Source organism: Protopterus annectens, chromosome 6.part0, assembly GCF_019279795.1.
Source record: "Protopterus annectens isolate FY-2018-M chromosome 6.part0, PAN1.0, whole genome shotgun sequence".
Classification (NCBI taxonomy): domain Eukaryota; kingdom Metazoa; phylum Chordata; order Ceratodontiformes; family Protopteridae; genus Protopterus; species Protopterus annectens.
The window spans coordinates 266,870,553-266,888,790 of NC_056737.1; the positions used below are offsets into that span (position 1 = coordinate 266,870,553).

An 18,238-nucleotide genomic window follows, 5' to 3' on the forward strand; every position below is an offset into this window, starting at 1 on the left:
GAGCCACTCGGCTGTTTACAGAAGCTCGAAGTCTCTAAGTTGGCTTGTGGCAAGGTAGATATCCCATCATGCAATGGTATCAGTCCTCAGATCTCATTTGCCGCTTTACGAGTTCAGAATTGCTCTTCTTGGCCGTTGCTAATTTAAACTTTTTCTTCTGTTTTTCCGTATATATAGCTTGTTTTTCTTAGATAGAATATAGTTATAGCTCTACGCAAGAATATAGTTAGAATACTTCTTTTAGATAATAGTTAATCTTAGAGGTATTGTTAAATAGTTGTCGCTGGTTTGTCAGCTGTTTGGCCAACGTTTTTTCTGCAGGCCTGTTTTGTCGGTATCCCGTAGTGGTAGTTTAGATTATTTCTATTTAGAATTTGCTGTTTCTTCTTGTTAAGCCATTTTGCCAGCTCTTTACTAGCTTTGATAAGTGTGTATTTACATTGCAGGACTTACTATATTTTAGTCCGTTTTTTGGTATTAGCTGCCTGTGTGTGTGTTTGTCTAGGCTTAGGTAACTTAGTTAACTGTTTCTAAGGGCTAGGCCCATTTAAGTTAGAGGACCTAGTCCTCTGTTGTTCTTGCCTTTTTCTAGTTATAGTGTGGTGTGTTTTTCCCTTTAGATAAACCTATTTGCTCGTCATTTATAAGAGGTTTTTTTCTAGTGAATTGTTCCTTTCCCATTCTTGGCAGAGCTAGACCCATTTAAGTTAGAGGACCTAGTCCTTTCCTTGGCATTTACTAGTCTTTAGTGTGGTGTGTGTTTTTCTCCTCCTCCCAGTAGTTAGGATCCGTTTTAGTTAGAGGACCTAACTAATTCCTTTTTGTACCTTTATTGTGCATTTCTGCTTTTGCTTACAGTGTGACAGTTATGTCTAAGGAGTTTAAAGAGAAGGATCATAAACCTTTGGGTTTTAAGAAATGTCTAAAAGGTACTCAGAAAATGTCCATAACGGACTGGCATAGTGTATGTGTCTACTGTTTAGGGGCCATTCACTTACAAGAAACTTGCACCTTTTGTCACTCATTTGGCTTGAGTCCTTCAAGAAAGGAAAAACAAATTAATTTTGAAAGATCTCCTGAAACCATCCTTTGAGGAAGATTGAGGTAGTTCTTCTTCTTCCTCACAATCTACAAAGTCTACCTCTAGCCAGAAAGAAAAGACTGTTAAATGGCCATTTCCAGTGTCCTCTGAGAAATCTGGACCAAAAACTACTAAGACTTCCACCTCTTCAGCTCCACTGCCTTCAGAGCTGACTGAGGTTATTACAATTGACATGCCTATATTGGCCCCAAGAAGTTCAGAGCCGAAAAAGGATTGTTTAGCTCAGAGCCAGTCAACAGGTGTTCCACCGGTCTACCCTACTCTGAGATTACCTATTTTTCAAAGATCGCGCTCTCCAACCCTTTCCTCCAGGTCCTCTAGGAGCCTATCGGATGAAGATGTGAAGAGGGTGGTGCACAGACTTTTGAAGGTGCCGGGGGTGGCAAATTTGCTGTCGGCTCCTACTCAGCTGGTCTCAGAGCCATCCAAATCTTTTACATCCACTACTGTTCCTCCTCTGAGCCATACCAGTCTAGCGGAGCCAGAATATCCAGTACCGCTTGCAGTAGAACCTTTGGCTCCGGCACCACATGAGACTTTACCAGAACTGATATCTGCCCCGACACTCTCGGTGCCATCTGTAGTGTCTAGGAGCCGAAGTTCACCGGTCGCCCCCGAGGGAGATTTTCGGACCTGAGCTTCTTCGGTTCCAAGTCTACCTCTCGGTGCATTAGCTCGGCTCCTACATCAGCTCCAGAGCTGATCACCCTGGAACTGGGAGCTACCTCTGCTTCTTCAGAACTGGTGGTGTCCTCAGAACCGGGGGCTGATGAGGAGTATGCTGAACAAATCTACAGCTCTACGCAAGGATGCTGATGTTCTTCCCACAAAAGCACCGGCTTCTGTCTTAGCACCACCCTATCCACAGGACAGCAGAGATCCGCAGCCCCAAGAACACCCTCTGGGTGATCCCCATTCTTCCGAGACCTCCTCAGAATACCCTTCTGAGGATCCCCCTCGGAAGAAAATATGCAAGAGGAAGCATGCAGACTCCCCTGATGAGTCTGTCACCTCTGACACTGATCTTGAGGAGTCAGAAGGGACCCATGGTCACCTTCTGAAGATATCTCCTTTGCAGATATCCTTAAGATCCCAAAACAAAGAGGCAGCTGGACTACCATCACCCCTTCTGATGAGGAGTCGGTGTACCTGAAGACTTTCAGATCTCAACCTTCAGCCTCTTGGGTGTCTCCGCCTTTCGATGAGCTCATGGACTTGGGACTCGAAAGGCATGGGAATCACCTGACACGACGGAGCCAGTCCCTAGGAGGCCAAACAAGATTTTGTCAGCCCCCAAGGAAAAAGATTTCTTAACTAAAGGTGTGCCGGTAGATGCTATGGTGGTGGCAGCAGCCACCAAGAAGGAGCTTGCAGAGACATCCTCATCTGTCCATCCGCCAAACAAAGAGTCTCAAACGATGGACATATATGGGAAATGTGTTTATTCTTCAGCGGCATTTACCCTTAGATCGTTGAATTATCTTACCTATTTTACAAGGCTTCAGAGAAATCTCCTGAAGGAACTAGGCGGTACTCTACAAGGCACTTCAACTGCGGGGGTACCAGAAAAGGTAACCACTCAGTTATCCAACTTAAACTACATGGTGAATTCCTCCATGAGACTGATATCATACGCAGCAGATGGAGCAAGTAGGGCAGCAGGTTCAGGAGTTTCCCTTAAGAGACACTCCTGGATGCGCTTGTGTAACTTTGTGGAACCCTTTAAGTCGGCCTTCACTAATGTCCCTTTTGACGGTTCCTCTCTTTTTGGACCAAAGGTTAAGGATACACTCACCAGATGTGAGCAGGAAGGGAAAACCTTCTCTGCCATTGCAGTACATTTTTTTCCTTCCCTTCAAGACCCTACCCTAAAGGGCAAAAAGGTGGTAAGATGTAGTTCAAGAAATACCAAAAAGTTTTTCCAGATGCACAATGTGATTCCTTCCCCAGGGGCAGAGGAGGAGGAAATAATGGTTAAAGCTGTCCTAGAGGCAGAGGGGGCCTGCAAAACCAGGGCGACTGTGATTCCTTTCACAGACATCCCTATCAGCGCTCCTGAAAGGAGGCCTGACTGTGCTACTCTGGAGCCAGTCGGGGGGGTGTTTATCTTTGTACCCAGAAGCCTGGCACATCACAAAAGACAAGTTGATACAAAACATAATATCCAGAGGATACTCAATACCCTTTTCCCTACCCCCTCCTCAAGCCAGAACAATCCCGAATGTTCCACTCAATCTCAGGGATTAAGCAACCATAGAAATCCAAAAGTTGCTAAACAAAAGAGTCATCCAAACCATCCCCGCAGACCAAATACGATTCAGAACTTACTCGAGATTCTTTTTAGTACTAAAAAGAACAGGGGACTGGAGGCCCATATTGGATCTCCGTGAACTAAATGAATCAGTCAAGAAGTCCAAGTTCTGAATGTTGACACTGCAGTTGATACTTCCCTTTTTAGGGAAAGACAATTGGATGTGCTCGATATACCTCCAAGATGCGTACTACCACATAAAAATGGGCAGAGCATCGAGGAGTCACTTACGTTTCCAGCTGGGAGCCAGTCACTGTCAGTTTCTTGCTCTTCCCTTTGGTCTCACTACAGCACCCAGAGTGTTCACCAAATGCATGGCAGTAGTAATGGCTCACTTGAGATGTCTTGGATTCTGAGTGTTTCCATACCTGGAAGACTGGCTCCTAACTACCACCACCAAGCATCTACTTCAACAGGCCAGAGACATGACCCTACAGATTTGTGCTCAGCTAGGCATTACAATAAACTAATCTGCCTTGTTGCCCTGTCAACATATTACCTTTATAGGCACAGAAATAGACACTGTTTTGATGATGGCTCACCTTCTCACCGACAGAATTGTGAATCTCAAACAACAGATATTGCATCTTCTTCCCAAACACAAGGTCAAGGCAAAGATAGTACTCAAACTGCTAGGAACAATGGCCTCAACCATAACCCTCGTTCCCTTAGCCAGGATGCATATGAGAATTCTACAGTGGTTACTATTCTCCCAGAAGTCACTTCAGGAACTTCCTATATCTCACCTAATCATAATAACAGAAACTTGCAAGAAGGGTCTTCGTTGGTGGATTCAATCCAATGAGTTAACCATTGGGAGACCATTCATTCCACATCAACCTGTTGCTACTGTGACCACAGATGCTTCCCAGATAGGGTGGGGGGGGCATTACCTGGGAAAGACCGTCCAAGGCATATGGCAAGAACACGAGGCCCATTTGCACATCAATGTTTTAGAGTTGAGAGTACTTCTGGCATTGCAAGCACTCCACAACTCTCTTCCTCTAGGGAAAATTGCAGTCCAGTCAGACAATATGTCAGTGGTATGGTATATAAACAAACAGGGAGGAACCAGATCATACCCACTTTGTCGAGAGGCTCTGAGGGTTTAGCAGTGGGCAATCTCTTCCCAACGCGTTCTAGTAGCAATGCACATCCCGGGGAAGTCCATTGTGATAGCAGACAAGCTCAGCAGGGCAATACTGATGCCTCATGAGTGGTCTCTAAATCAGAACTTAGCAGAAGAGATCTTCCGCAAATGGGGCCAGCCATGCTGTGATCTTTTTGCCACTACTATGAACACCAAATACAGCAGCTACTTTGCCCTCATCCCCCCTCCGGGGGAGACACCGAGAGACGCACTTATTCACAAATGGCCCTCGGGACTTCTTTATACCTTTCCCCCGTTTCCCCTCAAATCAAAAGTCATTCAGAAGGCAAAATCCTTGGGAAGCAAGATGATTTTCATTGCTGCATATTGGCCTCGTCAGATTTGGTTCCCCTTTCTCTGCCCTCATCTGCTGGAGGATCCATGGATTCTGGACCCAGTTCCAGACTTGCTAACACATATGTCAGGAACACTCCATCCATCTCTCCACACCCTCAACTTGACAGCTTGGCTGCTCCACTTCCAACTTTAGTCAGGCTTCAGGATTTCACTCCAGCAGTAAAACACACTTTGATATCCTCTCATAAGATTTCTACCAGAAAACTATATGCTAGTAAATGGAAAAGATTTTCTTTATGGGTGCCTTCCAAAAACATAGACCTCTTCACTGCCTCAATTTCTTCAGTTTTGAATTTCCTTTCGGAACTCTTCCAGCAAGGCTTAGCCATTGTTACAATTAAAGTCCAGCTAGCAGCTATCTCCAATTTCCACTTAGGACAGCATACACCTAATGTAAAGTCTTTTTGAAAGGCACTTCCTTATTGAGACCTCCATTTAAAGAACCTGACCCTCCTTCGGACTTAAACTTTGTCCTATCACACTTAACCCACCACCCTTTGAACCTTCTTCCACATGCGATCTAAAGTTCCTCTCTTGGAAAACGATTTTTCTGGTAGCTGTAACCTCAGCTAGAAGAGTTTCAGAGCTACAAGTGCTTTCAGTCAAACCACCCTATTTGATTTTCCATAAAGACAGGGTTTTGCTTCAAACTAATCCATCCTTTGTCCCTAAGATTTGCTCTCAATCTAATGTTAACCAATCTATTGAGCTTCCAGTGTTCTTCCCTAACCATACCAACTAGGGCAGAATACAAACTTCACCAACTTGATGTGCATTGACAACTTAGGGTCTATCTCCACAGAACTCAACCAGGTCAGTAGCAACATCCATTGCTTTTCAGACCAGAATTTCAGTGGATAGTATTTGTGCAGCTGCGACTTGGGCAAGTTCACATACTTTTATCACTCATTACAAAGTTGATTTGGCCTTCAGGGACAGAGCTTCCTTTGTTTCCACAGTGCTCAAGAGTGTATTCCCGTCAGCCACCCAAGAAAAAGGTGCTAGGGACACTGTCCCACGTGTAAGAATGAAGGCGAGATAGGGCAATATAACATAAAGAAGTTATGTACTCACCGTAACGTGCCATGTTTGTTGTCCATCTCGCCCTTCATTCTTACAAACCCACCCATCTACCCCTGTCCAAATAATCCTAGAGGACCTGGTAGGAAAATTTTTGTTCTTTTCCTTCATGTTGGAGACCTTTCACTATTGTTTTTCCTTTACCCGAGGGTACCAAATAACTAATTTCTATTATAGTCAGCAGCAAACAAGATCTGAGGATTGATACCACTGCATGATGAGATACCTACCTTGCCATGAGCCAACTTAGAGACTTCGAGCTTCTGTAATCAGCCGAGTTGGAGCCAAGGATTGGCTCCAAGCCCACATGTAAGAATGAAGGGCGAGATGGACAACAAACATGGAACGTTATGGTGAGTGCATAACTTCTTTTTACTACTTGTGTTATTGTAATAATTTCATAAAATATGGGACATCATCATTGAAAAACACTAAGTTTTTAGACTGTCCTTTATTTTCCAGACTTAGTGTCATAACTTGTTTTTTCATTATTTTGACTTGACATTTACAACACAGTCATTATCTTGTATCACCTCAGAAATCATGAGCTGCTGTTTTTTAGAGCTAGACCAGCTTTTCTTGCATCCTTGAAAGGTGATGTTTGCATCCAGTCTTTGAGCTCTCTCATGGGAAAAACATATGCAATGATTGTTGTTTTGAGTACCATTTAAATTGACAGACCATTCTGCCATTCTGTCAAGTTTTGCATGTTAAAAAAATAACAATACTGCTAGTAAAAAAGGATAGTAGGTTCTCCACACTTCCCTTAGAGGGAGCAAACCCATGTACTTCTGCATAGCCTTGTGGAAAGTTTGTAAAATTTAATTGTTCCATCTATAAAGAAGTATTAAAGAAAATATACAGTATGAAAAAATGAGTTTTCACAGTTTTGTTCATGAGGAGCTACAATAAAAGAGAGTATTTACAAAAGGAGCAGTTATTGAAAAGCATCATTATATTAGTCACACATCAAATTTCATGATAATAGACTCCTGATTTTGTTTTCAGTGTTTTTAGTAAAACTTTGCAAAACCACATATTTTAGGTTTATAGGTGTGTACTAGGCTAATGGCTCTGGAGCATTTACAAGCCTAGTTCATAGAAGGGTCCTGGCATCGTGCCGCTCGACGTTACTCATTTAAAACAAGACACTTCCAGTTCTTTAAATTGTGCCCAAATTTTCCCCAGTGTTCTGACCAAACATTTTTGAGCTGGCAGTACTAAATGGCACACTGTGGAAGCAATATGACCTTGAGATTAAAAAAATTAATACTTTATTCCTGTCTCAGTGCTTTACCTGGAGTTCTTTGAATAACATACTAGTGAAAATTTGGAGGCTTCTTTAGTATTCTAGAGAATTTCAAATGACTGCCTATTCAAGTTTTTCATTTATTGTACATTGCTTTTATTAATAGTGAAAGAAAAAAAACAAGAGATGACCCTTGTGGCTGATATTTTTTTGGACATGTATCAAGAACAGTAATGTAAGTAGAAATGTCAGCAAAAGGTATGACTAGTGTTAATAAGTAAAAGTTAACCATTTCCCATTTTGATTTTTTATCTGGTATGCAGGTCATTCATTGTCTTGCAGTACTTTTTTTAGATTATTTTGTTATGTGTAAATTTAGCAAAGTAAGAATACTCTATAAAGTCAGGTCAACAAGTAAAGGAACGCCAGTATTCTTGTTAGTTATTTTTGTTTGTTTTATTTGTTTCTTTGCAATTTTAATATTTGTTAACTAGACAAATGAGATTTTCAGCCATGAAACAGAACAGCAGTAAAACAGACAACAAAATCCAGACGATATAACATGTACATAAACTGCATGTATTTTGTGATTACAAAGCTTATAATACAAATACATTTTAAGAGTAGTTGTTTTAGACTTGGTAAACATTGTACCTAAATACATGCTCAGTAACTGAACTTACACTGATGGACTGCAGTATTCTTAAGTATAAATGTATACTGTAAACATTAAGGAGTCACTGAACTGAGAAAGTGCTCTTCAGAAATGACTTTTTTCATTTCCTTAATTTGTCCACTTAAAAATGCCTTTTGCACGGTCTTCTATCTTTGTTTGATGTACCATTAATGAACACACACTTCACTTATATGAGATTCTTTCTCTGGTATGATTGCCATTGTGAATGAGTGGCTGGCATAGGCTCTGCTTTCATCATATGTAATATGATATGTTTCTGTAAGTAAATTAAAGCAAGGTCCATTCCAGTAGCCTTTGTTTCTTGCGGAAAGTGCAAGCAGTAAAACATGTTTACTAGGTGACCGAAAGTACAAGGTCATTCTGTATTCTGCAGGTCATTACTGTCTGTTAAACATTACCTTTTGTTGGCAGATGGCAGTGGTGTGCACTCTCCTTGTCAGGGTAACAGTATTTCTCCCATTCATAATGCACTTAAGCTTGTCAGAAGGAAAACTTTGTCCTCTTTTGTGGTGAACAGTGTTTGTGGGAAGAAGTAGTTATTTAGATCATTACAATATATATTTATAATCTTAGGGGACTCCTTTCAAAGTTATCAAAGGTTTTGCCAGTATTTAATTCATGGACACAGTTGTCAGTCAATATTTCTTTATTTCACTAGAGCAATTAAAGCTCAGGAGCTCCATGTACCCAGTGAGAGTCATTTACCAGAGTAGATGAGTGTAACTAATGCGTATACTGCATTAAACTGAAAAGATCCTTGGGCTGGATTCATAAACAATGTAGTACATCAGGAAACAGCAAAGCTAGCAAAGAATTCTGCTGAAGGGGAATAGGTCACAGCACGTTTGGATTCATAAAGTGTGTTACACGGTAGGGTTAAGATAGAGGAGAAGATAGTGGAACAGGTTAACAGCTTCACATATTTGGTAGAGGTGGTTGAGGAGAAGGAATTCCTGAATGAGGAGGTCAAAACAAGAATCAAAGGGGCTACAGCGAACTGGCACAGAGTCCCAGGAGTAATGTGTGACAGAGAAATGTCAAAAAAAATTAAAAGTAAGGTGACCAAAATAGTGGTTCAACCAGTACTACTGTATTGTACAGAAACCTGGGCAGTGCAGGCAGAACTGTTGAGGAAACTACAGGTGACTTGATATGAAATGCCTGAGATGGGTGATAGGATGCACACTATGGTACATACAAAGAAATGAGGACATTGGAGCAGGAGCCAAAATAGCTGCAATTGCAGAGAAGGTCAACATGAACAGATTATGATGGACCGGGTACATGTGCAGGAAAGCCAAAGACAATCTTATAAAGAAGACTTTGGATAGACAGGAAGAAGGCAGGAAAAGCATCCAGCAAAAAGGCTGATGGTTTGCATGAAAGAAAACGTGTAACAGTCAAGCATGACCATTGAAAAAGTAGGAGAGTGGCACAGAATCAAGAAGGACTGTGACAGCTGACATTACAACTCATCTCCATGTAGAAATTGGCAAGCATGAAGTTGATGATTGTTTGTCAGTACATTTATCTAATGTTATATTTGTAAGGAGCTTTAAGGTAGTTTTATACTACTGTGTACATTAGAAAGTATGTTTTGTGGGAGGTGAGCATGTTTCTGCTATGAAGCAGTGCTGAGATAGTTGTAAGGAATTTGGCCATTCCAGCGGTAATTAGTTAGATGCTGCATGAACTGTAATTCCAAAGATCAGTATTAGATGGATTGCCCTACTTTTAATTCTGAATCAGTTCATATTTCGACATCTGTTACTGTTCTTGCAGTTATTGCTGTTATACTTGGTTAAGCAATAAAGATGGGGTTACAAACACTGCAGTAGGGAAGGCAGTGTTAGCATGGATACTGACACTTTTGAAACTTCACAAAGAGCAGATTGTGCTGTAGGGGAAATCCCTCTAAACAACTGCTTTGAAGCTTTAGTTCACAATGAGGGTTCAGTTGTGACAGTCAATGCTCTTTCTATTGGGGAGGGGTTATATAAGAACTGAAAAAAAGATAGTTGTGTGGTAAAAGGGTAGGACAATGTAAGCCACATAAAAGATATTTAAAATTCTACTTTTGAATATTACTCACATTAAAAGAGTAGAGAGTCACAAATATTTAAAAGGTTGTACCAACTGGGCCCTGTTCTTGGTTTACCTGTAGTATATTCATCTTTTGAGTAAAATTGAAAGGGCTATGATTAAAATCCACTGGGGTAGGGCTATATATTTGATGATTTGGGGAACTGATTTTTACTTTGGTTTTAATCATGATTTCTTTGAAGAGACTGACTAAGCTGTTGGCATACTTGTTACTGAATCTTAATAATCTGTGATGTGTAGGTTGATTTTCATTTCAATATTATGCTAATATCACTGTTGAAAAAATGAAAAGGATAGAGATGTGTTTTCTAATATTAAATCTTATTTGTTAATTTCTAATCCCATATTTTATGTTGGGAATTGCAATATGCGTCCAGTCTGCAAGTGAATGAAAAAGGAGGATATGAAATTACGAATCTTAAGGGAAGTTATTAGTTGCATGGATTTGTGTTCTGTGGAAAACTTGCAATACACACATAGAAGAAGACATATTTTAATTTATTAATTGCTTTATTGTACATTGATTTTTTTTTGAGAAATGTAATTTCTTTAGATGTGTTACTTTATATAATTATACTCAATACTTGGGTTTATGGATGTAAATGGTAAAAACATACTTTCTAATGTACACAGTAGAAAAGCTCTGCTAACACAGGATAGTTATAAAAACTTGAAGATTAGCTGTGAAATCTAAATTTCAGATTTACTAATGTATCTTATTTTGGTAGGAAAGTGTAGCATGTTATTCTCTTGGTTCTTAAAATGGTTCATCTTATAGTAGTAAGGTCCTGATTCTTTCATATGTTTGTTTCAACTTCTCTTGAGCTATTCATTCTGCCTTTATACATAATCTCATTTTAGATATCTCAAAAGGGTTCAAATGTATTTTACAGCAATATTAGTGATGTAAGTTATTTAGAGTGTTCTATGCATTAGTTTATTTTTGTTAATCCTTTCATCACCATTTCATGAAGGGTAGTTTGCGAAAGATCTTTCAAGCATTACATGAGGAGGTTACAGGAGAGTTATTGCATTTTGAATTTTATGTCTTATTAGTCAATGCCTTCAATTTCACTACATTCTTCTAATTCTGACTTGTTACTGTAGTAAATGTGGGCTTTCATTTCCCATTTGATCTGCATGAATATCGATCAGGCAGTCAGATTATATTCTAATGTCTGAGTGTTTAGAATTATTTAAATTGTCTCTTAATAAGTTTATGGGTTGTAATAAATGTAGTTATATACTGGTCTTAAATGGCTTCAGTCACCTGACCAGTTACTGCATACTGTAAAAACATAAGTAAAGCTTGGAAGCTTATGCCATAGCATACTTGGGTTATGACAGGCTATGTTTATTTTGTACTTGGTTGTCCTCCTTCCATCTAATAACTCAAACAAGCTTTCTTTATCACTGACCATCATATGGTTTAAGTATTAATTATAGTACTTATTTATGAGTTTTTTCTTTGAATAGTATTTCACTGATTGATACAAAAATGCATCTTTATCTCTTGCTGCTTATTCTAAACCTGTTGCCTTCTACCTCATAATTAGTGTGCACACCATCTATGTTTTCTCTTAATCCTTGTGACTTTCTGTGCTGTTATTGCCCTTAGTGTATAATTACCCTGTTAATTTCCAAGCTACTCATGTTATTCACTCCTCAAACCCTTTATCACAATTGTTAGTGTTGTTATACTTTTTCACATCATGGCTTTTCATAGTTTTTGTAGTTGTTATTCACATTTAACAAGTTATAATCCCATCTATTGTTCTTAAGATGACACTCCTCTATACAGCTTCTGCATATTACTGCGTATCCCTATTCCAGATTATTCATTCAGTAATGCCCAATTCACCTTCCAGCACGGCCTGAAAAAAGAGTCTTCTTTACCAGTTTAAGTAACAGTTTGGTATTTCTTCTGTCCACCAAAGTTTCAGTACTACCTCTTAAGTTCCATGTAGGTCGTAACACAGATAACCTGTGTTGCGGTCTTCTAAGTTTTTCCTTTTCTATAAAATCCTTTTATAGGTTCATAGGTTGGTACTAGGCTATTGGCCCTAGGGCCTGTACAAGCCTAGCCATAACAATTCCCTAGCTATTTCTTCCCACAATATTTACTTCCCTGAACCCCTGTCTAGCAGGGCGAGTCATCAAACCTTTGTTTTGCTGCTGTATTTATTAATTTAGTCCTCTAAATATAAGAGCTAAGCGTCACAGGTTACTTATTAATTACATTCAGCCTACCCTCTCCCAAAACTGGCAGCTTTTTTTTCAGTTCTGACCTCCAGCAGATTCCCACTAGAGGGACACCAAGAATTCTGTCTACCCTCCAGAAACAGCACTGCTATCCCCCTGCCTCTGAGCTGCTAATCAAGTGGGAGTTACCTAAGATGTAGGTGGGGCTATATCTCTCTGTGCAACTGGTGCAGGCAGTCCATTTTCTATAGTTGATCATCTTCCTAGCTAATGCCCATGCTTATTCATAGGTTCATAGGTAAGTAATAGGCTATCTGCCCAAGGGCATTTATAAGCCTAGCCAGAGTGTGTTGGCTTTCGCCACCCCATTAGATTAGTTCCCTGCGCCTCTGTCCAGCAGAGCCACTGCAGTGATCCCCGGGATAAATTTTCTGTTTCCCATCCACCCGTCAAGGTGTCTCTTGAAGAGTGCTAGTGAGGGGCTCTGCCTGATGTATATTGGAATCTTGTTCCAAAGCATGGGAAGTCTCTGGGTCAGGAATCTATCCCTCCAGCACTTCCTATTTATTGTTGTGGTAAGGTTTATATCCCTAGAGCGTGTGACTCTCAAGGATTTGTTTTTTTAGGTGGAGCATATCCATCAATTCTGGGTTGGACATGGCCTTGTATGTTAAGCAGAGATCACCTCTGAGTAAGCGGTATGCAACCGAGTACAGCTAGAGTTTCTTTAGCCTGGCTGTATGGGTCATCTGTTTGAGGCCAGTAATCCTCTTGGTGAGGTACTTTTGTGGTCTTTCCAGCTGTTGCAGGTGTCTTATAAGGTACATCCCAAATGGGGCATTGTATTCTATAGTGGGTCTAATAAGTGATGAGTAGAGAGGCACAATAACCTCTTTTGTTCTGGATGAGAATCCTTTTGAGATTAGCTGGGCCATGTAGAAGGATTTTCTAACCACCTTGGAAATATGATTATCAAAGGAGAGATTGCTATCTACTTGGGTCCCCAGATCTCTTATTACTTTTTCTGTATTTAGGGGACTACCACCTACGTGGTAGTTCGTGGGTACTTTATTTTTTCCAAAGGGGATGACTATGCACTTTTTGGCATTCAGCTTGAGGCCATGATTTTGACACCAGGTATCCGTCTCAGTGAGACCCTTCTGGAGGGTATCTGTATCAGCTGGAGAATCAATTATGGCCCCTAGTTTGCATTCGTCTGTGAACTTGGTCAGCCAAAGTCCTCCTGTGCTTGCCTGTACCTCTAAGAAGTATATACCAAACAGGAGGGGTCCTAGGACTGAGCCCTGGGGGACACCACTTGTAACCGGTTTAGAGTCGGACCTAGAGTCTGCAACTCTCACCGTGTGGGTTCGGTCCATGAGCCAATTTGCAACCCAGCTCGTGATGTAGGGGTTAATGTTCAGGTTGGTGAGTTTGTCTATAATACCAGAATGGGGAATGGTGTCGAAAGCCTTTGCGAGGTCTAGGTAGGTTGTGTGGACCTCCTTACCCTCATCTAATGCCTTGGTAACTGTCTCAAAAAAGTCCACCAGATTTAGGAGGCATGATCTGCCATTAACAAAGCCAAACAGGGTGGGGTCCAAAGTTTGGAGGTTCCCAATTTCTCTATTAATGAGTTCCATGATGATGCACTCCATAGCCTTGCAGACCAGGCTAGTCAGGCTAATAGGACGATAGTTCCCAGGGTCCGTTGTGGCGCCACCTTTGTGGAGTGGGATAACTGTTGCTGTGCGCCACTCTGTGAGTACATAGCCTGTAGAGAGGCTGAGTTTGAACAATGTGTTTAGGTGAGGGGTTAGTTCATTTTGGAGCACTTGTAAGACACAGCCTGGGACACCGTCCGGTCCCATTGAGGCTGTATGTTTGGCTTTGGATAGGGCTGTTTTAACCTGTGTGTCAGTGATTGCCGGGGCCTTACATTCTTCTGGTGTGGCTATGGGCCCTTTAGGGGGTGAGAGGGGTGTGAAGTTTGCACTGAACCTGTCTGCCAAAATGTTGGCAATATCAGTCGGTTCAGTGTATTTTGTGCCATTCTGCACCAACTCAGAGCAGATCTGAGAGTTTCCACTTAGGTTCTTGACATAGCTAAAGAACGCTTTGTGGTTATCTTTGGATTTCTTGGCAATTTTTCTTTCAAAGCTAGCACTGGATGATTTAATGAGGGATCGTAGTTTCTTGCTGATACTGATCAGGGATGTCTTTCCTTCTAGGGATTTTGCTCTTATCTGTACTAGTTTCCTCCTTCTATTGTAGAGCCTGTTTATGCCAGGGGTCCACCAGACTGGTTTCCTTTTCTTGGAGGAGTGAGTCTTGGTTTTACTTGGGATAGCACGATCCATGCATTCCTGCAGATGATCAAAAAGTGCTTTTGTATAGGTTTCAGCAGCTTGGACAGCATTGTCCATTGGCATGGGGGCTGTGAATCTTTCCACCTCGGACTTAAGCAACGTGAAGTTTGCTTTTGAAAAGTTTTTCACGGTGGTTTCCTTGATTGGGGTTGGCGGCGGAATGTGAACATCCAGAGTGATTAGTCTATGGTCTGATCTAACCAGCAAGGGGTTGACGTCAGGTGTGGAACACCAGTCGCCCATGTTGGTGATGACCAGGTCTAATATGTTGTTCCCTCTGGTGGGGGTGTTGACTAGTTGATCCAGGGCATTCAAGTTTATAAATTCTAGGAAGCATTGGGCAAGGGAGTTAATACTTGAGTAGTTCTCCCAGTTAATGTTTTGATAGTTGAAATCACCCAGTATTAGGATGTTTGGTAGGACCTTCATATTTCCCAGTGTCTCCAGAAATGCGGAATGGAGGTCCTGGGTCATGGTGGGTGATCTGTAGCAAGCTACAATTTGGATTGCAGTTTTGCCCATTGTTAGTTGCACTTGGATGATCTCTGATGTATCATGCTGCTTCACTAACCTGGAGGTGTGAGTATCCTTGATGAATATGGATACACCCCTGCCTTTTGTGTTTCGGTCCGGGTTCTGTGGCCGAAAGGTATGGTATGAGTTATAGCCTGGTAGTGCTGGGGTGCTCTCTGGACCCTTAAACCAGGTTTCTATTACTGCACAGATATCGATGTTCACCATATTGAGGAGTGCCTCGAGAGTGTGCATTTGGAAATTTAGACTTCTGGCGTTGAGTAGCAATACCCTCAGTTTTTGGTTACTTGTGCTATTTACAGTGGTGGGTTTGTCTTTTGAGCGTTGCCTAAAAAAGGCACTATGGGGGTGGCAAGAGCCTTTGCCAAGATTCGAAAGCCTAAGGGTGACAGGTGCAAGCCATCTCTTGCTCTTACTATTCATATATATTGTTTCTCCATGCCCTTTTTCTAAAGTATCACATTCTCTTTACATTGTTCCCCACCACTTACAAACTTTGCCATTCTTCTCTCACAGATATATAGTTTCATAGGGTCTATATCGTCACCATCTTCGTCCTCATTCATCTTCATAAGTGCCCTGGATGAAAGTCTGTGTAGTTAACATGCCTATGCCAGTCTTTTCTCATACTCTGAACTTTCATTATTAATTTGTTTTTTTTTTTATGTAGGTGTGCCTCACTTGATATTAACTTGAATTTTTGTGAAATGCTGTTTTGCATTTTTTTGCATGATGGCAAAAGCAAAGCATGATACATTTCCAGAATGTAAGCAGAGTTACAAAACTGTATGTAGATTCATATCATACATGAGTGAGTGAGTGAATGTGTGTGTGTGTGTGTGTGTGTGTGTGTGTGTGTGTGTGTGTGTGTGTGTGTGTGTGTGTGTATGCATATTATATATTTATATGTACCATTGTCTAGAATTTCCACTCACTTGCAAGATCGTTAAGTATGTGATACCTCAGAAATGATGGGGTGCAACTCCAGATACTCAATATATTTAGACAGGAAATTTGTGTGCAAGGTGTACAAGTCTTTCATTTCATATTCTTCAGAATCATCTTTTTTTCATGATGTCATACATGTAATTTTATATTTATATGTACCATTGTCTGGAATTTCCACTCACTTGCAAGATAGTTTAGTTTGTGATACCTCAGAAATGATGGGATGCAACTCCAGATACTCAGTATATTTAGACAGGAAATTTGTGTGCAAGGTATACAAGTCTTTCATTTCATATTCTTCAGAATCATCTTTTTTTCATGATGTCATATATGTAATTTTCTACACTTATTAATGTGATATGTAGTAAAACTCTAAGCTACAAAAGTTCCTGGAAGAAGAAATGCTGTACATAAACTGCTGATTGTTTAATCTGTACCATCTTGCCTAATTTTTCTTATCCATTTCAGTAAATAATGATTTATGTTAGTATGCTGCCTGTTTTAAACTACATTGTAAATAACAATGTTATGTATTTCGTTCTTTTTAGGTCCTGGCCCTTTTCCTGGTGTTATTGATCTATATGGCACAGCAGGGGGCCTCATAGAATACAGAGCCAGCTTACTGGCCAGTCATGGGTTTGCTACCCTGGCTTTGGCATATTTTGGCTTTGAGGATCTTCCATCAACTCTGGAAGGATTTCACTTAGAATATTTTGAAGAAGCTGCCTACTACTTACAGAAACATCCTAAGGTTAGTTTTAAGAGCTACCAGCAAACAGTTGGACAGTCTGTAACGAAGGGTGGCATTTATGCAATTATTACAATTTTATGTTTTATTTAATTTTATTTTTTGAGGGATGTTTACATAAAAGGACAGAGCTGGTTCTGTTGCTATTATAGCATAAAGTAGCTCTACTCACTTTTGAATAGTTAAGTCTTTTAATGATTAGTAAACTCAGTTGTATGTTACCAATTTTGAGGAGAGATTGCCGTTATATATGGGGTGTGTGTGTGTGTATGTATGTATGTATATATATATATATATATATATATATATATATATATATATATATATATATGTGTGTGTGTGTGTATATGTATATATATATATATATATATATATATATATATATATATATATATACATTTATACATATATATATATATATATATATATATATATATATATATATATGTATATGTATATATATATATATATATATATATATATATATATATACATATATATATATACATACATATATATATATATGTATGCATGTATATCTTTAGGGCTAATTAATTAGTTCCAGCAATTTGCATGTCATGCAATACACAAACATTTCAAAGAAATAAATAGGAATGTAGCTTTCATGGAGGTTAGACCACATCTGTTACAGACAAACGTTGTTATAAAAGACCTGGGTACTTTATATAGACAACTCTCTCATTTAATCATCATGTCTCCACCATAGTCAGGACATACTTCTTTTGGCTGTGTTTATTTCCCAGGGAGTATCTTCAAGATTCTAATAAGTCATCCTTCCACTGTACTCTTCAAATAGACTCATCATCAACTACAGTGATCCTTTTGATATGCTTATATCTCCTCTGGAAATGCCTCAATGAATTATAATGAAGAAAGGCAAAGCTCTTAAATCCTTCAACTATCCGAACAGAGTATCATGACTCATTTTACCCAGTAGTCTACCTGGTACTCCAAGGTAACCCATTTCTCACTTTTTGAGACATGAAAGATCCAGCCAGTGTGATATTCTATTTATTCACAAAAACAGTGAGTCTACAGCCACCTGCACTTGGCAACCAAGTATACACCATTAAATAAGACTGAAGGAATAGGTCCCTAACACAATGTATTCCCAGCCTATGGAATAAGTTACCAGTACAGGTCAAACAAAGTACTCCTTTGAATGACTTTCAAACTAGTCTTGATGATTTGATTGACAGTCATATTTACATCAGTACAGTCCTGCTGTATTTGAAAGGTGAGCATTAGTAAGTGTGTGAAAATAGTGGCAAGAACTTAAATATGTTTGTATATATGGCTAGGTATCTTATGATGCCCAGGATCACTTGCTTAGTATTTTTTCTATGTTCCTTTATTTAGTAAGCCTC

The 18,238-nt window shown here is 39.9% G+C and overlaps 1 protein-coding gene across 1 annotated transcript in view; it reads left to right on the plus strand.

The window, feature by feature from the left end:
- LOC122804253 (acyl-coenzyme A thioesterase 1-like) overlaps positions 1-18,238 on the plus strand; it is an 83,173-nt gene that overhangs the window by 25,752 nt on the left and 39,183 nt on the right. Inside the window, exon 2 of the mRNA XM_044074013.1 lies at positions 16,651-16,853. Within this exon, the coding sequence (XP_043929948.1) occupies positions 16,651-16,853 (203 nt within the window). The remainder of the gene's footprint in view (positions 1-16,650; positions 16,854-18,238) is intronic.